At 36.1% G+C, this 18,990-nt stretch overlaps 1 protein-coding gene and 1 pseudogene across 7 annotated transcripts in view; both read right to left on the bottom strand.

Annotated features, from left to right (window-relative positions):
• The window catches only part of CNOT1 (CCR4-NOT transcription complex subunit 1), a 100,737-nt gene that overhangs the window by 39,625 nt on the left and 42,122 nt on the right, over positions 1-18,990 (bottom strand). For all 7 annotated transcript variants that reach the window (XM_077898230.1, XM_077898223.1, XM_077898226.1 and 4 more), the window contains exons 9-16: positions 17,702-17,828; positions 17,443-17,553; positions 15,794-15,964; positions 15,046-15,173; positions 12,885-13,125; positions 10,826-10,945; positions 9,570-9,692; positions 9,184-9,335 (exon numbers count right to left, since the gene is read on the bottom strand). In XM_077898230.1, coding sequence (XP_077754356.1) covers positions 9,184-9,335; positions 9,570-9,692; positions 10,826-10,945; positions 12,885-13,125; positions 15,046-15,173; positions 15,794-15,964; positions 17,443-17,553; positions 17,702-17,828 — 1,173 coding nt within the window. The remainder of the gene's footprint in view (positions 1-9,183; positions 9,336-9,569; positions 9,693-10,825; positions 10,946-12,884; positions 13,126-15,045; positions 15,174-15,793; positions 15,965-17,442; positions 17,554-17,701; positions 17,829-18,990) is intronic.
• Positions 529-6,492, bottom strand: LOC144313273 (large ribosomal subunit protein uL18-like; annotated as a pseudogene).

The following is an 18,990-nucleotide window of genomic DNA, read 5'->3' as shown; positions in this document are numbered from 1 at the left end:
ATTATTTTATGTATTACACAAAAAGGAAATGATTAGCTAATTTTAACTATCAAGATGTCACTAATGATAGGAATCATTTCAGGTGTTAAAATATTAATTTAATATACTGGGTATCTTAAATTCATCAACTATGGTTAAAGTATTTTTTACTATTTGAAAAAACTTTCAACTTTGTGAAAGAACTTTCTTAGACAGTTTCAAACTAATAGGAGGCTAGAATATCATTAGGAACTCTCATAAATGCTTTACTCACTAATTAGATACATTTTGTCCAATTTGTTTAGCCATTCTTTCTACACTCTCCTCCAAAAAGTTTGTGATGACATTATCTTTTGCCCCTAAATACTGTACTATGTTTTTCTAAGAACATGGACATTTTCTTATATAACCACGTAGAACAATAAACACCAGGAAGTTTATAACTGATAAAATAGGCCATATTCAAATTACATCAATTATTCCCACAATGTACTTCACTGATATTTTTCCCCTGGATCAGGATCCAATCTACTACATTGAGTTGTCACCTCTTTAGTTTCTTTAAATGGAGAAATTCATCAGCTATGATTTGTCTTTCTTGAACTTGATTTTTTTTTAAATAGATATTGTATACAATATCCCTTGGCTTGAGTTTGTCTGATACCTTAGATTTTAGATGCATTTATGGCAGGACTACCACATAAGTTATATCATATTCTTCTCAGTGCATTGTTTTAAGTAACCTCTACACCCAACATGGGGCTTAAACTCACTACACCCCAAGAACAAGAGTCACATGCTCTTCTAAGCCAGCCAGGTACCCCTTTAGTGTGTTTTATTAGGAGGCACAAGACAGCTGGTGATCACTTTGACCACTAAATTGTCAGGTTTCTCCACTGAATTGTTACAACGCTCCCCTTAATAATAACATTATTAAGTAATTTGTGGGGAGACCCTCCAAAATCGGGTGCTTGTCCTGATCCTCATTCTTTCACAACTTTTATCATCCACTGAAGTTTAACTCCATCATAATTACTTCTATACATATTAACTGGAAGAACTTTCCTTCTTTGGCATTTTACATGCATTATTTCATTAAATTTCTCAAGAAGATAGGTTTTTCTGATACATCAACAAAAGAAACTGAAACCTAGAGTTAGGTAAATTACCTTCTCAAAGATAAAAAAATAATTTTCCCAATTTCAATATGCTCTTAAATTTTCCAATATTTAATTCCAGGTGGATTATAATATATAAATGTGAAAGGCAAAATTCTAAAACTTTATATTTTAGAATATTAAGAATATAAAGCAGTGTTTCTCAATGGTTGCACTATTAGCACTCTGGACTTGACAACAAAGAAATATCCAAGTGTGGGAGGCTCTACTGTGCATTATAAAATGTTTAGCAGCAACCCTGTATTTTATCTGCTAGATGCCAAAAGGACGTGTCTCTCTGATTATAACAATAACAATATCAAATGACTTTGAGGGAGCAACATACTCCTTGGCTGAGAGCACTGTGTTAGGGATATATATGCGTAAATTTTCTTAAAAGCACAGAAAAGCAAAATAAAATTCAAGATCTACATGGGAGAGGTTTAGAAAACAGGAATGGAGAAGACGACAAAGTGAGCTCCAAAAAATGTTATAGTTTAAGCTGCACAGCAGACTCACAGGTGTTTAATATGGTTCGGAACTTACAAAAAAATAATACAGAGCACATAAGAAAAAATGGTGGAGTAAAAAAAAAAAAACAAAAAAACAAAAACAAAAAAAACCCTCCAATATTCTTTCCTCCATAAAAAGCAACTAGAAAAGTGGCAAAAACTATCAGAATCCACTTTATCAGAACTCTGGAGACTAAAGGCTTACAATAATCCAGAAATTTTTATTTCAGGAAGACTAGATCTTAGTAATAAAAGAAAGCTTTCTGGCATCTCAATTTGCTTTATTCCCATGCCCCCTTCTCCAGCTGCACAGCAGCCTTGAAAATTAATAGCCCACAATCACAGAGAAAACCAGTGGCAGGACAGTCACAGGACAGGGTTTCAGGACTGGTTTGAGGCATATTCAAAGCCTCATTCTGCGATAACTGTCATTATTTCACAAAAGGATTCCCTTTGGACTACAATGGCACCCTTATCTTTATCTGACCTAAGAGCTGGTCAAGTGCAAACAGCCTTCTCCTCCTGAGGTATTTGTTGATGACTGTCTTTTAATTTTCTGGCTGCCTGGGGTGGAAGATAACAGTTTGAGCAAACAACAGGTTAATCAAAAAGTTTAAAAGGAAAACTTGGAAAAACTCTCATTTTCCCAGAGAATCAATTAGTCCTCAGATATGTGTAGAACATTGCTAATACCTAAATCTGTGATAGCCCCACAAAAGACCTGAAAAGGAACAAGCTCTCGCCTCAAATTGACCTTCATGCTCTATGAAGTAAAGGCTAACAAGGAATTGTTAAGTGACTGGCTTAGTGTTAAGATGTGCCCCAATATGCACACAAAACCATAAGGTGAAGAGTAACTTACTGATTCTGACATTTAAGAAAATCACCCAATCTTAACTCACCACAAGGTTACCCAAACATAGACATCAGTGCCCAAACATGACCAAAAAAGAATATGGACACCACAGAAATAATTCAGAAAAGTCGCTAAACAAAAGAATAAAAGTAACAAAACAAAAAAATCCAGGTGAAGGGGGAGAACCTGATTTCAAGAACTGCCACATTATTTAAAATTACCAGTTTTCAACCACAAATTACAATATATGCAAAAAACACAACAAAACACAGCCTGTGCACTGCAATAAAATGCTATCAACAAAAACTGTCCTGAGAAAAAGACATGTTGGACTTAGTAGACAAAGACTTTAAATCAGGTATTTTAAATATGTTCCAAGAACTAAAGAAAAACAGGTTAAAAGAACTACAAGAAAAAATTTAAAAGATGCCCCTCAAAGGATGACCAGATGGCTCAGTTGGTAGAGCACAGAACTCTTGATCTCAGGGTTTTGAATTTCAGCCCCAAATTGGGCGTAGAGATTGCTTTAAAAAAAAAAAAAAAAAAATCCTTATAGGTGGCGGAGGGGTGCACAGAGATGGATGACTCAGCCAGTTGGGCATGTGACTCTTGGTTTTGGCTGGGGTGGTGATCTCAAGGCTTGGGATTTTCTCTCTCTCTCCCCCATCCCTTTGCCACTGACTCCAAATGAGCATGCTTTCTCACTCTCCATGAAGTAAATAAATCTTAAAAAAAAAAAAAAAAAAAAAAAAGTTCCTCAAAGTAGAGGATGTCAATAGAAATTATTTCCTAAGGCATTTGGCTGGTTGTTATAAGACTCCTCATCTCAGGGTCCTGAGTTTGAGTCTCACATGTAGATGTAGAAATGGCTTGAATAAATAAACCTTAAGAATTATTTCCTTTGAGGATCCCTGGGTGGCTCAGCAGTTTGGTGCCTGCCTTCGGCCCAGGGCATGACCCTGGAGTCCTGGGATCGAGTCCTGCATCAGGCTCCCACAGGCAGCCTGCTTCTCCCTCTGCGTGTGTCTCTGCCTCTGTGTGTGTGGGTCTCTCATGAATAAATAAATAAAATCTTAAAAAAAAAAAAAAAAGAATTATTTCCTTTAAAGTTGAAAAATATAGAAAAAATGAATAAAATTGAAAATATAGTAATTGAAAACTTCATTACAAGTTCCCAAGGACAGATTCATGCAAGCCAAAAGAGAATCTATGAACTTGAAGATAACTAAAATTATCTAGCCTGAAAACTGAAAGTAAAAAGAAGGGAGGGAGAGAATAGGACATAGAGACAGGTGGAACACTACCAAATGTACCAACATATATATAATGGGAGTCCCAGAAGAGATGAGATGGAAAGGGAGAAGAAAATATTTGTTGGGATCCCTGGGTGGCGCAGCGGTTTGGCGCCTGCCTTTGGCCCAGGGTGCGATCCTGGAGACTCAGGATCGAGTCCCACGTCGGGCTCCCGGTGCATGGAGCCTGCTTCTCCCTCTGCCTGTGTCTCTGTGCCTCTCTCTCTCTCTCTCTGTGACTATCATAAATAAATAAAAATTAAAAAAAAAAAAAAAAAAGAAAATATTTGTTGAAGTAACTTCAAATCTATTGAAATAACAGCTGAAAACTTCCTGAATTTGATGAAAACCATTACACTACACACCCAAGAAGCTCCACAACTCCAAGTAATATAAACACAAGTCCAAACCTGGAAACCATATAATCAAACTGCTGAATTAAAAAAAGACCGTGAGAGTAGCTTAACAGCAAGGAGGAAACTCAGTGCACACAAAGGAGCCTTAAAAAAATTTAACAGCTGATGTCTTATCAGAAACTATGGACTCCGGAAAGCAGTGGAATTGCATAGTCAAAAAGCTGAAGGAAAAGCAGAGTCAATCTGGAACCCTATTTTACAAAACTGACCTCCAAAAACAAAGAAGAAACCAAGACATTCCTAGATAAACCAAAGCTGAGGAAATTCATTCTTAAAAAAGACCCACCCTAACAAGAAATAAAATAAAGGGGATCCATAACTGAAATGAAGGACACCGCACAGTACCCTGAATCAATATGAAAAAAATAAGAGCATCAGTAAAGTAATATAGATTAATATAAAAACATAGTACAGAAGTGTGGGTTTTTTTGTTTATAATCTTTTTTTTAAATCTCCTACTTGTTCTTTCTTTTTTGGCTTGGTGAATAAGTTTATTACGGTCTTTAGCCAAAAAATCTTCATAGAAATTATAGTTTATTAGTTCTCAGTGGCCACTTCCTAAAATCTACAAAAGCTTGTGTTCTTCTAGGCTACCTCAGCTTTCTTCAGAGCGAGACACATTTTGGGACAGTTCCATTTCTTCTTTTTAACTTCTTTCTTAAGCTTCTTCTCATAGATTCAATTCTCTCATATAGCACTGTGAGCTTTCTTATACATCCCCTCCACCATGTTTAGAGTTACTTTGTTCTTTATATATTTAGAGAATGGTTTGGGTTTTTTTAAAGATTTTATTTTTAAGTAATCTCCACACTTAACATGGGGCTTGAACTCACTACCCCAAGATCAAGAGTCACATGCTCCATCAGCTGACCCAGCCATGAGAGCGGAGAATTGTTTCATGTAAGCATCTTCCTCTTCTTCCATTAGATAATACATATAACCTGCAACATTCTGACCCATAATGTGCTTCTGATGTACTTAGCATTGAATTCCCTGCTTTCTATGTTATAAGCAGGGAACTGTTTGGTACTATGAGGGACAGACAAGAAAGCCTCTATCTGCAGCTCCCATGAGGATCCCAAAAACTTCATTTCCAGTAGTAGTTCTGGCCAACCCTGCATCCAAATAGCAGGTGAAGGTACCAGGCTGACCATCAATGCTTTCCACATTGTATTCATCTTCAGTCATCTCCACTTGGCCTTCATAGATGCTGTCCAATCCAAACCTACTAATAATAATAAGTCTGTAGGCCAGCAGCCGACCAGTAGAATATGCTGCAGCATAATTTGTCAAGTTAAACTTCACACTATACTTTGGTATTCGTAAGTATAAGCTGCAGAAAGTATCGTATCTCCTCCTATACCAGCATAAACAATCTGACAAATGATATCTGTTATGTGAACTATCATCCTATATTTGGATGTGCTGTTCTTATTTTTATCCTAATTACCAAGACTTTTTAAGCATAATAATCAGTTTTACCCTCTTGTCTTCTAAATTTCACTTGGTATCTCTTGAGATAAGCCTTATTCTTGACAACTTTAACAAACCCATCTTGCAGAACAGAGACCAGTGTCCACAGCTTGCCACAGACCTAGCTCCTACTTAAAGGACATTTACTGTACAAGATAATTATACATTTTTTGATAGACACACAACATACAGAGGTGTAATCTAACAGCAGCCAATGAAGGAGAAAGGGAACCTAATTGAGTAAATTTTTGCATTCTACTGAAATTCAGTTGGAATTAAACAGAACTAGGTTGTTTTATGTTAAAATGTTAATTTTAATACCAGGTAACTACTAAGTAAAAAAAAAATTTTTTTTTAATTTTTTTTAAAAACCTCAAAAGCATATATTCAAGGAAATAAGAGACTTAAGATGACACACTACAAGATATCTACTTAACAGTAAAGGAGGCAGTAACAGAGGAATGAAAGAAAAAAACTGACATAAAATATATAGAAAAATAGTGACATGAATAAATTATCAGTAATCACATTAAATATTAATAGATTAAATACTCCAGTTAAAAGAAATGGTCAAAATGGATTTTAAAAAAATTATCCAACTATATGTTGTCCTGTAACTTGAAGGTAAAAGATGAAAGAAGATACCATGCAAACATTTACAAAAAGAGAACTACAATGGCTCCACTAATACCAAACAAAATATAGCCATTAAGAAAGAAATTAACAGGAACTAAGAAAAGCATTTAATACTAACAAAAAAAGCCAATCCTTCTTACAGGAAGACATGTAATAATCATAAGCATACATACCTTTAAAAACAGAGCCCCCAAACACATGAAGGGAAAACTGAAGGGAGAAATAGACAACTCAAAAATAGTTGGAGGCTTCTATACCCTACTTTCAATAATTGATAGTCAGCAATACTGTATTATACAAGTCAAAGTTGCTAAGAGACAAGAATTGTACCTACCACAAAAAAGAAATGATAGTTACATAATGTGACAGAGGTGTTAGCTAACATTATTGTAATAATTGTATATTGCAATATATAAATGTATCAAATCAACACATACACAAACTAACACAATGTCAAGTATATCTCAACTTTAAAAAAATAACAGAACCACAGAGCAGTTAAACAAGGAATAGAAGACTTCAACAACAGTATAAAACCAACTAATCCTAACAAACATATACAGGACACTCTACCCAACAGCAGACTACACATCCTTTTCAAGGGCACATGGGAAATCCTCCAGGATACACCACAATTAGGCCATACAATAAGTCTCCATAAATTTCAAGAGACTAAAATCGTATAAAGCATATTCTCCACTCCCAATTGAATAAAACTAAAAATCAGTAACAAAACAAAAATCAGGTAGTCCCCAAATATGGGGAAATTAAATACAACATATTCTTGTGGGGTTAAAGGAAATACAAAATACTTTCAGATGGAAACAAAAAATATGTAATACCAAACTTAAAGTATTTCATAGTGAAAATTCAAAGCCATACATGCCCCAGTTAAGAACAATCTCAAATAAAAAGCCAAACTTTCCATCTTAGCTTTAAAAAGTTCAAACTAGGGGATCCCTGGGTGGCTCAGTGGTTTAGCGCCTGCCTTTGACCCAGGGCATGATCCTGGGGTTCTGGGATCCAGTCCCACGTCAGCTCCCTGCATGGAGTCCACTCTGCCTGTTTCTCTACCCACCCCACCCCCCGTGTCTATCATGAATGAATAAATGAAAAATCTTTAAAAGAAAAAAAAAGTTCAAACTAAACCCAAAATAGGAAGGAAAGAAAATAATAAAGTTGAGAATTGAAATAAATGGAGAACAGAAAAACAAGAAAGAAAAACAAACCAAAAGTTGTCTCTCTGAAAAGGTAAACAAGATTGACATCCATTTAAGCCACAAAGACAAGAAAGGGGTCAAATAACTAAAACCAGGAACTGAGAGGATATTGCTACCAAACTTAGAGAAATGAGAACGATTACAAGGATATAGTATAAAGGAATAAAATGAAAACTCCTAGAAAAGACACAAACTACCTAAACTGATTCAAAAGGAAAAAAAGAAAAGAAAAAGAAAATCTGGATAGGGGCACCTGGTTGGCTCAGTCAGTACAGCATGTGACTCCTGATCTCAGGGTTGTAAATTCGAGCACTACATTGGTTATACAGATCACTTAAAAATAAGAATCTTAAAAAAGAAAAGAAAATCTGCATAGATCTATAACAAGATATTGAATCTGTAATTTAAAACTACCCAGAAGATAAAGCCCAGGACCAGATGGTTTCACTGCTTAATTCTATAGAACATTTAAAGAATCGACACCAATCTTTCTCAAAAAATTAAAAGAGGGAAGAGAAAGAATACTTATCAATTCATTGTATGAGGCTTTTATTATCCTGATAATCAAAATCAGACAAAAACAACATAAGAAAACTAGGATACAACATCTCTTAGGAATGCAGACGCAAAAATGCTCACTGAATACTAGCAAACTGAATTCAGTGGCATATAAAAAGTACACACACAGACCAAGTGAATATAAGATACATCAACAAAATAAAAAACAAAAACCACATGATCATCTCAAGAGATGCAGACATAAAAGCATGTGACAAAATACTTTCATGATAAAACATGCAACTAACTAGAATTAAAGGTAAGGAAGCATTAACCTGAAGGGTATCTACAGAAACCCACACAGCTAACAACAAACTTAATGTTTGTTAAAGATAGGAAAAAAAGATAGGAAAGGAAAAAATAAAATTCTACTCAAACATGACATGACTTTTACAAAATACTTCATAAATGCAACAAAAGAAGACTTGTACATGAAAATGATGAAACATCACTGAAAGAAATTAAAGATCTAAAAAGAATTCATGAATTAGAAAACTTAGTATTTTAAGATGGAAATATTCCCCAAAATAATGTAAAGATTCAATATAATTCCAGTGGGTTTCCTTACAAAGTAACAAAAATTAACAAGCTGATATTAAAATTCATATGGGAATATAAGGGACTCACAATAGCCAAAAAAAATCTTGAAAAAGAACAAAGTTGGAGGAGTCACATTTCCCAATTTCAAAGCTCACTGAAATGCTGCAGTATCAAGATGATGTGGTATTGGCATACGGATCGACATGTATAGGTCAGGAGAACAGAACTAAGAATCCAGATAAAACATTTTGCGCAACTTATTTTTCAGAAGACAAGTCAAAAGAGAAAGACCAATCTTTTCAACAAATGGTATTGGGACAAATAAACATCCATATGAAAAACAATGAATCTGGACCTCGTATAGTATACGAAAAAAATTCAAATAGATCTATTATGTATTTTTAGTATATTACTTTAGACTTAAAAATTATTGGATTATCAAAGCTGCTGTCACTTTTAATCATTCAATCCCTCTTTCCCTCCCCAAACAAGTTATTAATATAATCCAATTCCAACATTAGTTATTCAAGCATGCTCTTCTTACCCTGCACAAGCTTGTAAACAGGCCAACATTGTTGCCAGAGTTTCTGGGGGAAGTTGAGCACTTTTGGGCTGATCTTTCTCTGGAGCAAGTCCACCCAAAATGGAAGGGCATCGTCTCTTTAAAAAAGTCATACATGCTTGGATAAAGGGCTCCTGAAAAACAGAAAGTCTCCTGGTTTATTTGAAATTGACCTTAATTGCTTTGAAATTTAAGATAAACTGCTTTCAGATTACAGACTATTAAAGACAGTATGACTAAAATCCACAAGTAACATCTTCATTGCCATTTAAAAAGGTTGTTTCAAAAAAAGGGGAGGGGGGTTGTTTCTTTAGCTATTTTAGGCATCAAAATTTTAATGCAGTAACAAATGGACAAATCCTGCTTACTCCATGCTCTCGAATTTTATCTGTGAGCCACTTGTCAAGTTTGAGGTATTCACGACGTGAAGCAAGTGCAGCAAGGTCAATAACAAAGGCAAATGGAGTACCATTTAGCAGCATTGACAAGGCCTAAAACAAAAGAGTATTAGAAACTTTAAGTCAAGGTGTCTAGGTGTCTCAGTGGGCTAAGCATCTGACGTTTGATTTTGGCTCAGGTCACAATCTCGAGGTTGTGAGATCAAGCCCCACAGCGTGCTCCCTGCTCAGCAGGGAATGAAATTCTGTCTGTCCCTCTCCTTCTGCCCCTCCCCACTCCATATGTGTGCCCTCTCTCTCAAACAAATCAATAAATCTTAAAAGAAACAAACTATAAATCAAGCAATTCCATATCTATCATCTATCCTAGTCTCTGTTCCCTGCTTTTATTTTCACAAACAAGTCTAAATAAAACATATTGCTAATATTTTATTGGTCATAATTTAAATAGCTCAGTAAAATTCAACAGTGACATTAGTTCTTACTTAAAATAAGATCACATCTCAAAGGTGGACAGACACATGACTTTACCCTGTGCTTCTTAAACTAAACCTAAATAAGAGCAAGACATAATACATTAAAAAGGATCCTTACTCCATTTTTTTTAAATCTAAACTCAGGCTTATTCTAACCTAAGCCCAGCCTCAACATAAGTACTAAGCACCTACTGGTCAAAGACATCAAGTGAATGAGAGAATGCATGGGGGGGCGGGGACTGAGAAGGGGGAAAAGAAGACTCCCCATTTAGCAGAGGGCCTAATGCAGGGCCAGATCCCAGGACCTCAAGACCATGGCCTGAGCTAAAGGCAGATGCTTGACCAACTGAACCATCATGGCAGCCCCATTTTTTACATTTCTAAAACCACTCTCCTTCCAATACATTTGAACTTAAAAGGCAAACTGTAAATCTCAACATAATTTAGCTAAAAGTTAGTTACATTTGAATTATTCTTAAGGCATATGTTAAATGAAAAATTTTGGGGGCACCTGGGTGGCACAGTTTTAAGCATCCAACTTGATTTCAGCTCAGGCTGTGATCTCAGGTGATGAAATCAAGCCCCGCGTCAGGCTCCATACTCAGCAAGTCAGCTTGTCTGCTTGAGATTCTCTGCCACTCCCCACCCCCCCCCCACATGCCCACTCAAGCTAACATATATCTTTAAAAAATAATGTTGTGATTTTCTTCTCGTTAATATATAAGTGCTAACCTGTCCCTCCAAGCTCACCTTCAAGTCTTGGGCCACATCAAGTATTCGAGACAATTTGGCCTGGTCATACTGCTCCCCTCGCATGTACCATTCTGCCATTGCATGCATGATAAGTTGGCGGATTGAGGGAGACTGTCCCTAAGAAAAGAAAACGGGGGTTACATATCAATACTGATTAACATTTTCATAGGCACTACTGCAAACACCCAGCTAATTTGTTATATTTATGTAAAATTGAAATGCATCAATAAAGACATTAAGTTTAATCCTCAAGCAGTGATGCAGTGACATTCTCTGTAGTAAAGTAAAGTTACTTCCACATCTTCCAAATGAAAGCCTGTCCCTAAACCTTGGGTCAGAGTCATTCAATAAATGTCCTATAAAATGTCTGTCAAAACATTTTCAAACAGAATAGAATATGATGTGAACATACGGGTACAAGAAATTTGTATAAATTCCTTATTATTTAAAAAAAATTCCTTATTAAATTATAAATTAATGGTCTATAAATTTTTAAAAAATATTTTAAGGTAATAAGTTCTCATGTCACACAATGCAGTGTTCCATCAGTATTTCCAAGAGTGGTATTCTACATCTAGCTATTTTCACAAATAAGAATGTTTTTTTTGGTAATCATTCAATTTCCTTTTTTTCCAGAAAACAGTCTGGCTTTAAGGACTGATCTAAAGGCTTGCAGCTGAATGATAGAAATAAACATTTGGTATTTCGGGAACAGTTCTCATAGAAGCAATGGCAAAGCAACTGCTATCACTGTACACCTAAATCCCTTTCCAGTAACTGTCCTAGAGCAACAGAAGATCCAAATGAAACAAATATTCAACAAGAAGTGAGGAGATGCAGCTCCTTTTGGCCTGCCCTTCATACCCTCATAGCTATGGCAAGAAAGACCTTAAAATATCTGGGCTGCAAACTTTTGAATAAATGTTTGTTAAACATTCTGTAACCTGTAAGTTTACTATGTAATATGAATCTCTAGAAATGGAGGGCTGACTGAATAGCACAGAACCAAAGCTAACACTTTCATTTATAAATGAGAATCTTAACAAATATTTTAAAGGGCTTGTGTATGGGCAGCCCCGGTGGCTCGGCGATTTAGCACCGCCTTCAGCCTGGGGTATGATCCTGGAGACCCAGGATCAAGTCCCACGTCAGGCTCCTTGCATGGGGCCTGCTTCTCCCTCTGCCTGTGTCTCTGTCTCTCTCTCTTTCTGTCATGAATAAATAAATAAAATCTTTAAAAAATAAGAAATAAAAAAATAAAGGGCTTGTATATGTCAACTATTGAAAATAAAATGATTAAAGAAAAAAGTAGCCAAAACAAGGCACTTGAGGGACACCTGTGTGGCTCAGTCAGTTAAGCGTCCAACTATTGGTTTCAGCTCAGGTCATGATCTCAGGGTGATTCGATGGAGCCCCATGTGGGTTCCACACCTTGCAGGAAATCTGCTAGGAGATTCTCTCCCTCTGCTCCCTCTCCCATGCATGCTCTCTATTAAATAATCTTTTTTTTTTTGTCTTATAGGGATAAAGTGCTTGATAACTGCTTTTCCTAAGCTTCTGCATTATTAAAAATATAGGCTATTATGGGAAAAAATTTCAATGAACAAAAAATATTTACAGGTAAAGTAAATTCTACAGGAATAGGGAGTAAAAGCACAGAGCTTAAAAGGCATTTTCAGCAGAAACCAAAATAAAATTTAGACGTTGGGCTTGGATAAAAGAAAAATATCAATTAATTTGTAATCTCCCATTTACTATTAAAAAAGTGACAGGAGCACCTTCTCGTTTCATGGTAAGTAATTAAACTCCTTACAGTTATCAAAAGCATACTGATGCCTCGTAGTACAGAACTTTCATGATACTGAATGTGGGGCTTTTTGCCTCCTCCCTATTTTTCTTTGAAGTCTTAGATTTTAACACCCATGATGCTAAAAGATAAAGTAAGTTTGATGGAAGAGCCACTTTCCATAAATGTCATAAACTTAAGATTGACAATTCTGTTGAACATCCTCCAAAGAATGTCAATTATTAAAAGAAAGAAATGCTCATGTCTTACCTGTCCATGCCATGCATAGTGCAAAATAATAGCAGAGTTGGGATGGTTTCCAAGGAAAATTGGCATCAGTGTGGAGATGAGCTCATGGCGCAAGGTGTGCCAAGAGGTGTTGATCTGTAGTAAGGCCAATACCAGCATGTCTGGACAGTGTTTAATGGGGAAGCTGAAGAGCTGTTTGACTTGCTCATATTGCCCCACCTCTGCAAGCCTCAGCAGAGATTCAATCAAATCCAAGCTCTTCCTAACAAGAATGGAAGTAAGATACTTCGTCAATGAAGACCTAAGTATACAAAAATCCATTTTTCCAAATGAGTGATACCAGCTATTAAAACAAAATTGAGTTATCAACTTGAAAAATATTTAAATTGGAGGTGTTCATACTAAAATTATATGCTGGTATACTTTCAAACTAATTTCAAAGGCAGTCCAAGTTGACAGTAAGTGATGAAGTAGGGTGGGACACCACAGACCAGTAATATAATCATGGATCCTTCTTACCAAGGAATTAACATCAAAGATTTTTGTGATTAGTGTAAAAAATAGAAACATCACAAACTTTAGAAAGTCAAAAATCCAAAATATAAACATAGACCTAATTTATACACACACAAAAAATCTACACAAAAATATAGCCTGAACACTTACTTTGGTAATACAAAGGTATAACTTAAGTGCCTCCTGATGTCAAGCAAGTTCAGAAGTCCACAGCATCCCCTATGCATTATTCTTGCCCCAAGAAGCTGAATTTGGTTGACTTTAATCAAATCTCAAGATCTTACTCTACCCTAAGTCCATGAAAACTATGGGGATAGAGATCAAATTAAATGCCATGAGGAAACATAAACCCCCTACCAATGAGTAGACTAAAAGATAAATTATCCTATTACTTCATCAAAGCGATAGAAAAAATTATACTTCAAAAGAGAATGAGAAAAGGAAGACTTACAGAATAAAAGAAACTATGTGAATCCTGTCTGGATTCTTCATCATACAAACTGTTAAAAAGACGTTTTTGATACAAATTTGAATATACAGCTATGTTAAGGAATTGTTAAATGCACTATGACATTTCAGTTTTATAAAAGAAATACTGCTATACTATTAGACTGACAGAGAAAAAAAAGCAACAACTAAGCCTTCATATCCAATCTTCTAGCACCTGCAAAAAGGACACACTTTAAAACAAACTACTACATGGGGGGGGGGGGGTCAATCTTTTGGAACAGGGATCAGCAAACTACATCCACAGGACCAATCTTACCTCCTACTGCCTATCAGTAAATGTTTTATTGAAAGAGCTACACCCATGTTTATACTCTGCTACAATAAAGATTTAAGCAGTTGCTACAGAGACCACCTAACCAGAAAAGCCAGACAGATATTAACTAATCCGTTACAAGAAAAGTTCACCATCTTCTACTTTAGTAGATCTGGCAATGCCTAAAGGGTTTTACACTGCCCTAAAAATCCCACCCATAACCCTCAAAATGCAATGATCTGCTCCATGTTGGAAAAGGGTCTCAGAAAACTACTTAGAAAAAATGTAAGAAACAAAGTAGTTACCTTTGAGGAGCAAGCTGGCCCATGTGTCCCCCCCACCCCCACCCCCCCGCTCAGTTGAGCTGCGGATATGTGCGTGTGTGTACAGTAATGGAAGAACTTTCACCATCCTTACCTCACATTCCTAGAGGAGGGACTTGAGTTCCAGGAGAAACGTACTGGCCCAGAGTCAGATTCTCCCTCAGAAATTAGGAATTGGAACTCAAATAAACTAGGTAATTTAGCTGAAAGGATTAGAATTGATGGGTTGGCCATCTTGAGCTACTTACAAAGGAAAGAAAACAAGCAAATCTGTACACAGAAGAAAGGGATCTAAACTAAGGGAGAAGTAAAACCTCATTCCAATATGTGACAGTTTCAGAGAATACCCACTGGCAGAACTTAAGAGTAAAAACATAACTATCTAAAGATAAAGAAACTAAAAATGGATGTTTATCCATCAACATCCCTCTATAAAAATTTAAAGTTTAAATAAGCTCATTAAAAATATGGTTTTGGCAAAAACCTTTTAACTAAGTAATTGCTCCCTGTTAATTTTGTACTGCAAAGAAAAAGCAAGCAGAAGTGGCCCTTGCAAGAAAAGCTAGTGGAGAGTCTTTACCATGTGGCAATTTCTCGATTGTCATCCTCTGGTGGTGCTTTCAGAATATCAGTGGCAACCGTATGACAGGGATAGTCAGCAAAACAGAAGATCTCTGGATTTATAAGGGAATGCTGAATGAAAGAGAGCTGGAACAAGAGAACAAAGTCCTTACCACCATAAATGGCTGCAAATGCTATAAAAATAGGAAATATTTTTATTAGGCTACTCTCAATCTTACTAGAACAATTCATCTTTTAAATCTTAATTACGTGCTCTTTCAAAACCATAGACAATTCAAACACATGAAAAGTATGAGATAAAATGGTCTTGGAGACAGCTGGGAAAATGGTTGCTATACATATTTCAGTTAAGTCTGACCGTACTAAACTATGATGATATTTTTTTTCAAAATTTATTGACAGTCTCTGCTACTCTGCACTGCACAAAGCAAATTCTACATTAAAACAATAATTTAGGGCAGCCTGGGTGGCTCAGCGGTTTAGCGCCACCTTCAGCCCAGGGCCTGATCCTGGAGTCCCGGGATGGAGTCCCACGACAGGCTCCCTGTATGGAGCCTGCTTCTCCTTCTGCCTGTATCTCTGCCCCTCTGTGTGTGTGTGTGTCTCTCATGAATAAATAGGTGGAATCTTAAAAAAAAATTTTTTTAATGAAATAAAAAAGTAATCAATGGATAGATGGCACTATATTATATAAGGAAGAAGTCATTATTTGCTTCCCCTTCTACAGTGAAACAGCATTCACTTACCTGGCCTTCTGCATGTTTCCAAGGTCTATATATGAGGTCTACTGGAAACACTTCCATACCTAAACCCCTCTGAATGCCATAAACCACATTATGAAGTCCTTTACTATCGCGAATTTGAAATCCAGGATGGTCCAGTTCATAAGTTACTTCCTTGAAATTCAAACTCGGGTTCTAAAACAGAAAAACATTTTATAATCTAATGAACAAAAAGTGTACACATTTCTATGCTTTATCCAAAGAGCCAAATTAAATCTAAAATTAAAATGTTCTAATTATAAACTCAAAATAATCATAACCTGGCATTTCTAGAGACTTAGAAAAGTAATTCTTAATATTCAAAATGAACTGGTCCTGGGCACCTGGGTGGCTCAGTGGTTGAGCATCTGCTTTTGGCTCAGGGTGTGGTCCGAGGGTCCCAGGATTGAGTCCCACATGGGGCTCCTCTTGAGGAGCCTGATTCTCCATCTGCCTATGTTTCTGCCTCTCTTTTTTTCTGAGTAAATACATAAAATCTTAAAAAATAAAATAAAATAACTGGTTCTACTAGCAAGGCATTCCACCTTTTAGATCATGATATATTCTGACCATTGGAGTGTGTAAAGGGGATTTCTCTCTTCTGTACTTAGTCCAACAAACAATCCTACCCCAGTTTGGCAAAACTCTTCAATTAGTGCCTCTTTGTTTTTACACCAAGATTCTACTACCTTGAAACAAAGTGGTAAAGATAATTATCTCAAATATCAGTTTTTTTGAAGATTTTATTTGAGAGAGAGAACACATGCACCCATGTGTGGGGGCAATGGCAGAGTCTCAAGCCAACTCCATGCTGAGCACAGAGCCTGATGCAGGGCTTGATCTTACAACCCAGAGATCACGACCTAAGCTAAAATCAAGTTGAACACTTAACAGATTGAGCCATCCAGGCACCCTCCCAATACCATTCTTAATTAACTGAAGATCTCCCCCTAAAAAGTATATCAATTTTATGCATCAGGATAAGTGGTCTAAATTCTTTAAGGTAAAATGATTGAAAATTCCATTTAAAAAAATGTTCTATGAAAAGGTATTCAAAAAAGTAGTATGAGACTTCAGAAAACACAAAGCAAAGGCAACAAGTTTATAGAAGTTAATTTACCAAATAATCTGCACAAAGTACTAAGTTTATTTTATGCTTGAAAAGAAAAAGGCTGGGATGCCTGGGTGGCTCAGCAGTTGAGTGTCTGCCTTCAGCTCAGGGCGTGATCCTGGAGTCCTGGGATCAAGTCCCGTATCGGGCTCCTTGCATGGAGCCTGCTTCTCCTGCCTCTGCCTCTGTGTCTCTCATGAATAAGTAAATAAAATCAGAAAAGAAAAAGAAAAAAGAAAGAGAAAAAGAAAAAAAGAAAAAGGCTGTCCAAAGTTTGTATTTAAAACTCTTCAAAGCACCATGGATAATTTAGTTTTGTTCTGTGACTTCTTGTAAACCATGAAGACATTAATGCTTGCTCTAAAACATAATCATCTCATAAACTTCATTACTATGAAGCCAATGAAGTCGGGACCCCCAAAACTGCTGCTCTCATTCGGCTGAGCATTTTATTTATTAAAAATTGCTTTCTTTGATCTATATTAACACCAAAAATATAAGATCATGATTTACATGTACTTACCAGTTCCTTGAGAACATCAATCAAGACTTCTACATTCCATGTGTGTGCCTGTGCTCCATCACTTTTATCTTTTCCATCACTCCAGATCCCACTGCCAGGAGCAGAGATACTCTGTACAAGTAAAATTTGAATTAAACAAACCCAACTACTTAAAGTACTTAGCTCTAGTTGGTAGATCAATCATACTGTAATTTGATAAATAAAATAAAGAGGGCAGGATATTAATTCACATGGCAAACCAGCTGATTTCTGTATTTACCTGTAATGGAATTCCATCTGTCAATCCTGAATGGGTGCGAGCCATCATTCCCAAAACCCTGGCAACCTGGGCAGCTGTGACCTCCCGAACACCAAATTGCATGATTATACTGCGACATTCTTCAATACTGAAACAAAAATTAAACCTCAGGAAAACGCTACCACCTTCATTACCAAGGTTAAGAGATGCTAGTATGAAATAAGCCCTAAGTGAAACCCTCGACTTTTACTAATAAGCTTCATTCCATGTTATTTTATATAGCTATAAATATAAAAAAACACCTACTTAACCAAGAAAATAGGAAAACTTTTCTTTTCACTTTGTCTATATGATAAGATGGATATTAGCTGAATCTATCATGGTAATCATTTCACAATATATGTAAATCAAACCATCATGCTATATGCTTAAGCTGGTACAGTGATGTCCATCAATTATTTCTCAATAAGACTGGAGGGAAAAAAAATAGAAGAAGTTTCAAAGATCGATGGAAGAAAAGCCAAGCCAAAAGGAATGATTATCTTTCACACAAACAAAATTTAATTCATCTTCAATATGAATCAAGTTGCTCTTTAAAATACTGATACTTAAGAGTGCCTGGGTGGTCAGCTGGCTAAGCATCCAGCTCTTGATTTCAGCTCACATCATGATCTCAGGGTCATGACACAGAACCCAGCAGGGAAATTAAGATTCTCTCTCTCTCCCTCTGACCCACCCCTAACCCCTCAAAAAAAGATAAAAAATAGAATAATAAACTAAAATACTGAAAGTCAAAGTGAGTTTGATTATTATAATACATGCAAAGCCTTGAAAATATATCCTAACTCTTCTACTTTTTTCCTTGAAGTTTAACTAAACAAAAGTTTTATAACAGGCACATATTCACACCCACAAATGTATTTTCAAAATTGGAAATTTGGTTTGTATGAACAGTTTGAAAACATTAAAAGTTACACTGAAAGTCAAAGCAGAACGCATTAATGCCCTTAACTCTCAAGAAAACATTGACAATCTACTTTATCACGGTCATAAATTCCACTAACAGTGGAATTTAGTGTATTCTAAATACACTACAGTATTTCCTTTAGTGTCCCTAGCAAATGAGAAAAAACCTTCAAGTGGCAGCTATGAAACAATAAAAAAAGGAAGCTTGGGGGAAAAAAAAAGGAAGCTTGTAGAAAATGAAGATACAGTGGGGATTTGAAGGTGCAAGGAGGGAAAAGACAAACACATCCAGTAGGAATTGATACAGTTTCCACAAATACTCCCCTTAATGCTCTCTCCCCTCC

Source organism: Canis aureus, chromosome 5 (assembly GCF_053574225.1).
Source record: "Canis aureus isolate CA01 chromosome 5, VMU_Caureus_v.1.0, whole genome shotgun sequence".
NCBI lineage: Eukaryota > Metazoa > Chordata > Mammalia > Carnivora > Canidae > Canis > Canis aureus.
Note: the sequence above shows the minus strand (reverse complement) of the source record. Positions and strands in the feature narration are given on the sequence as shown.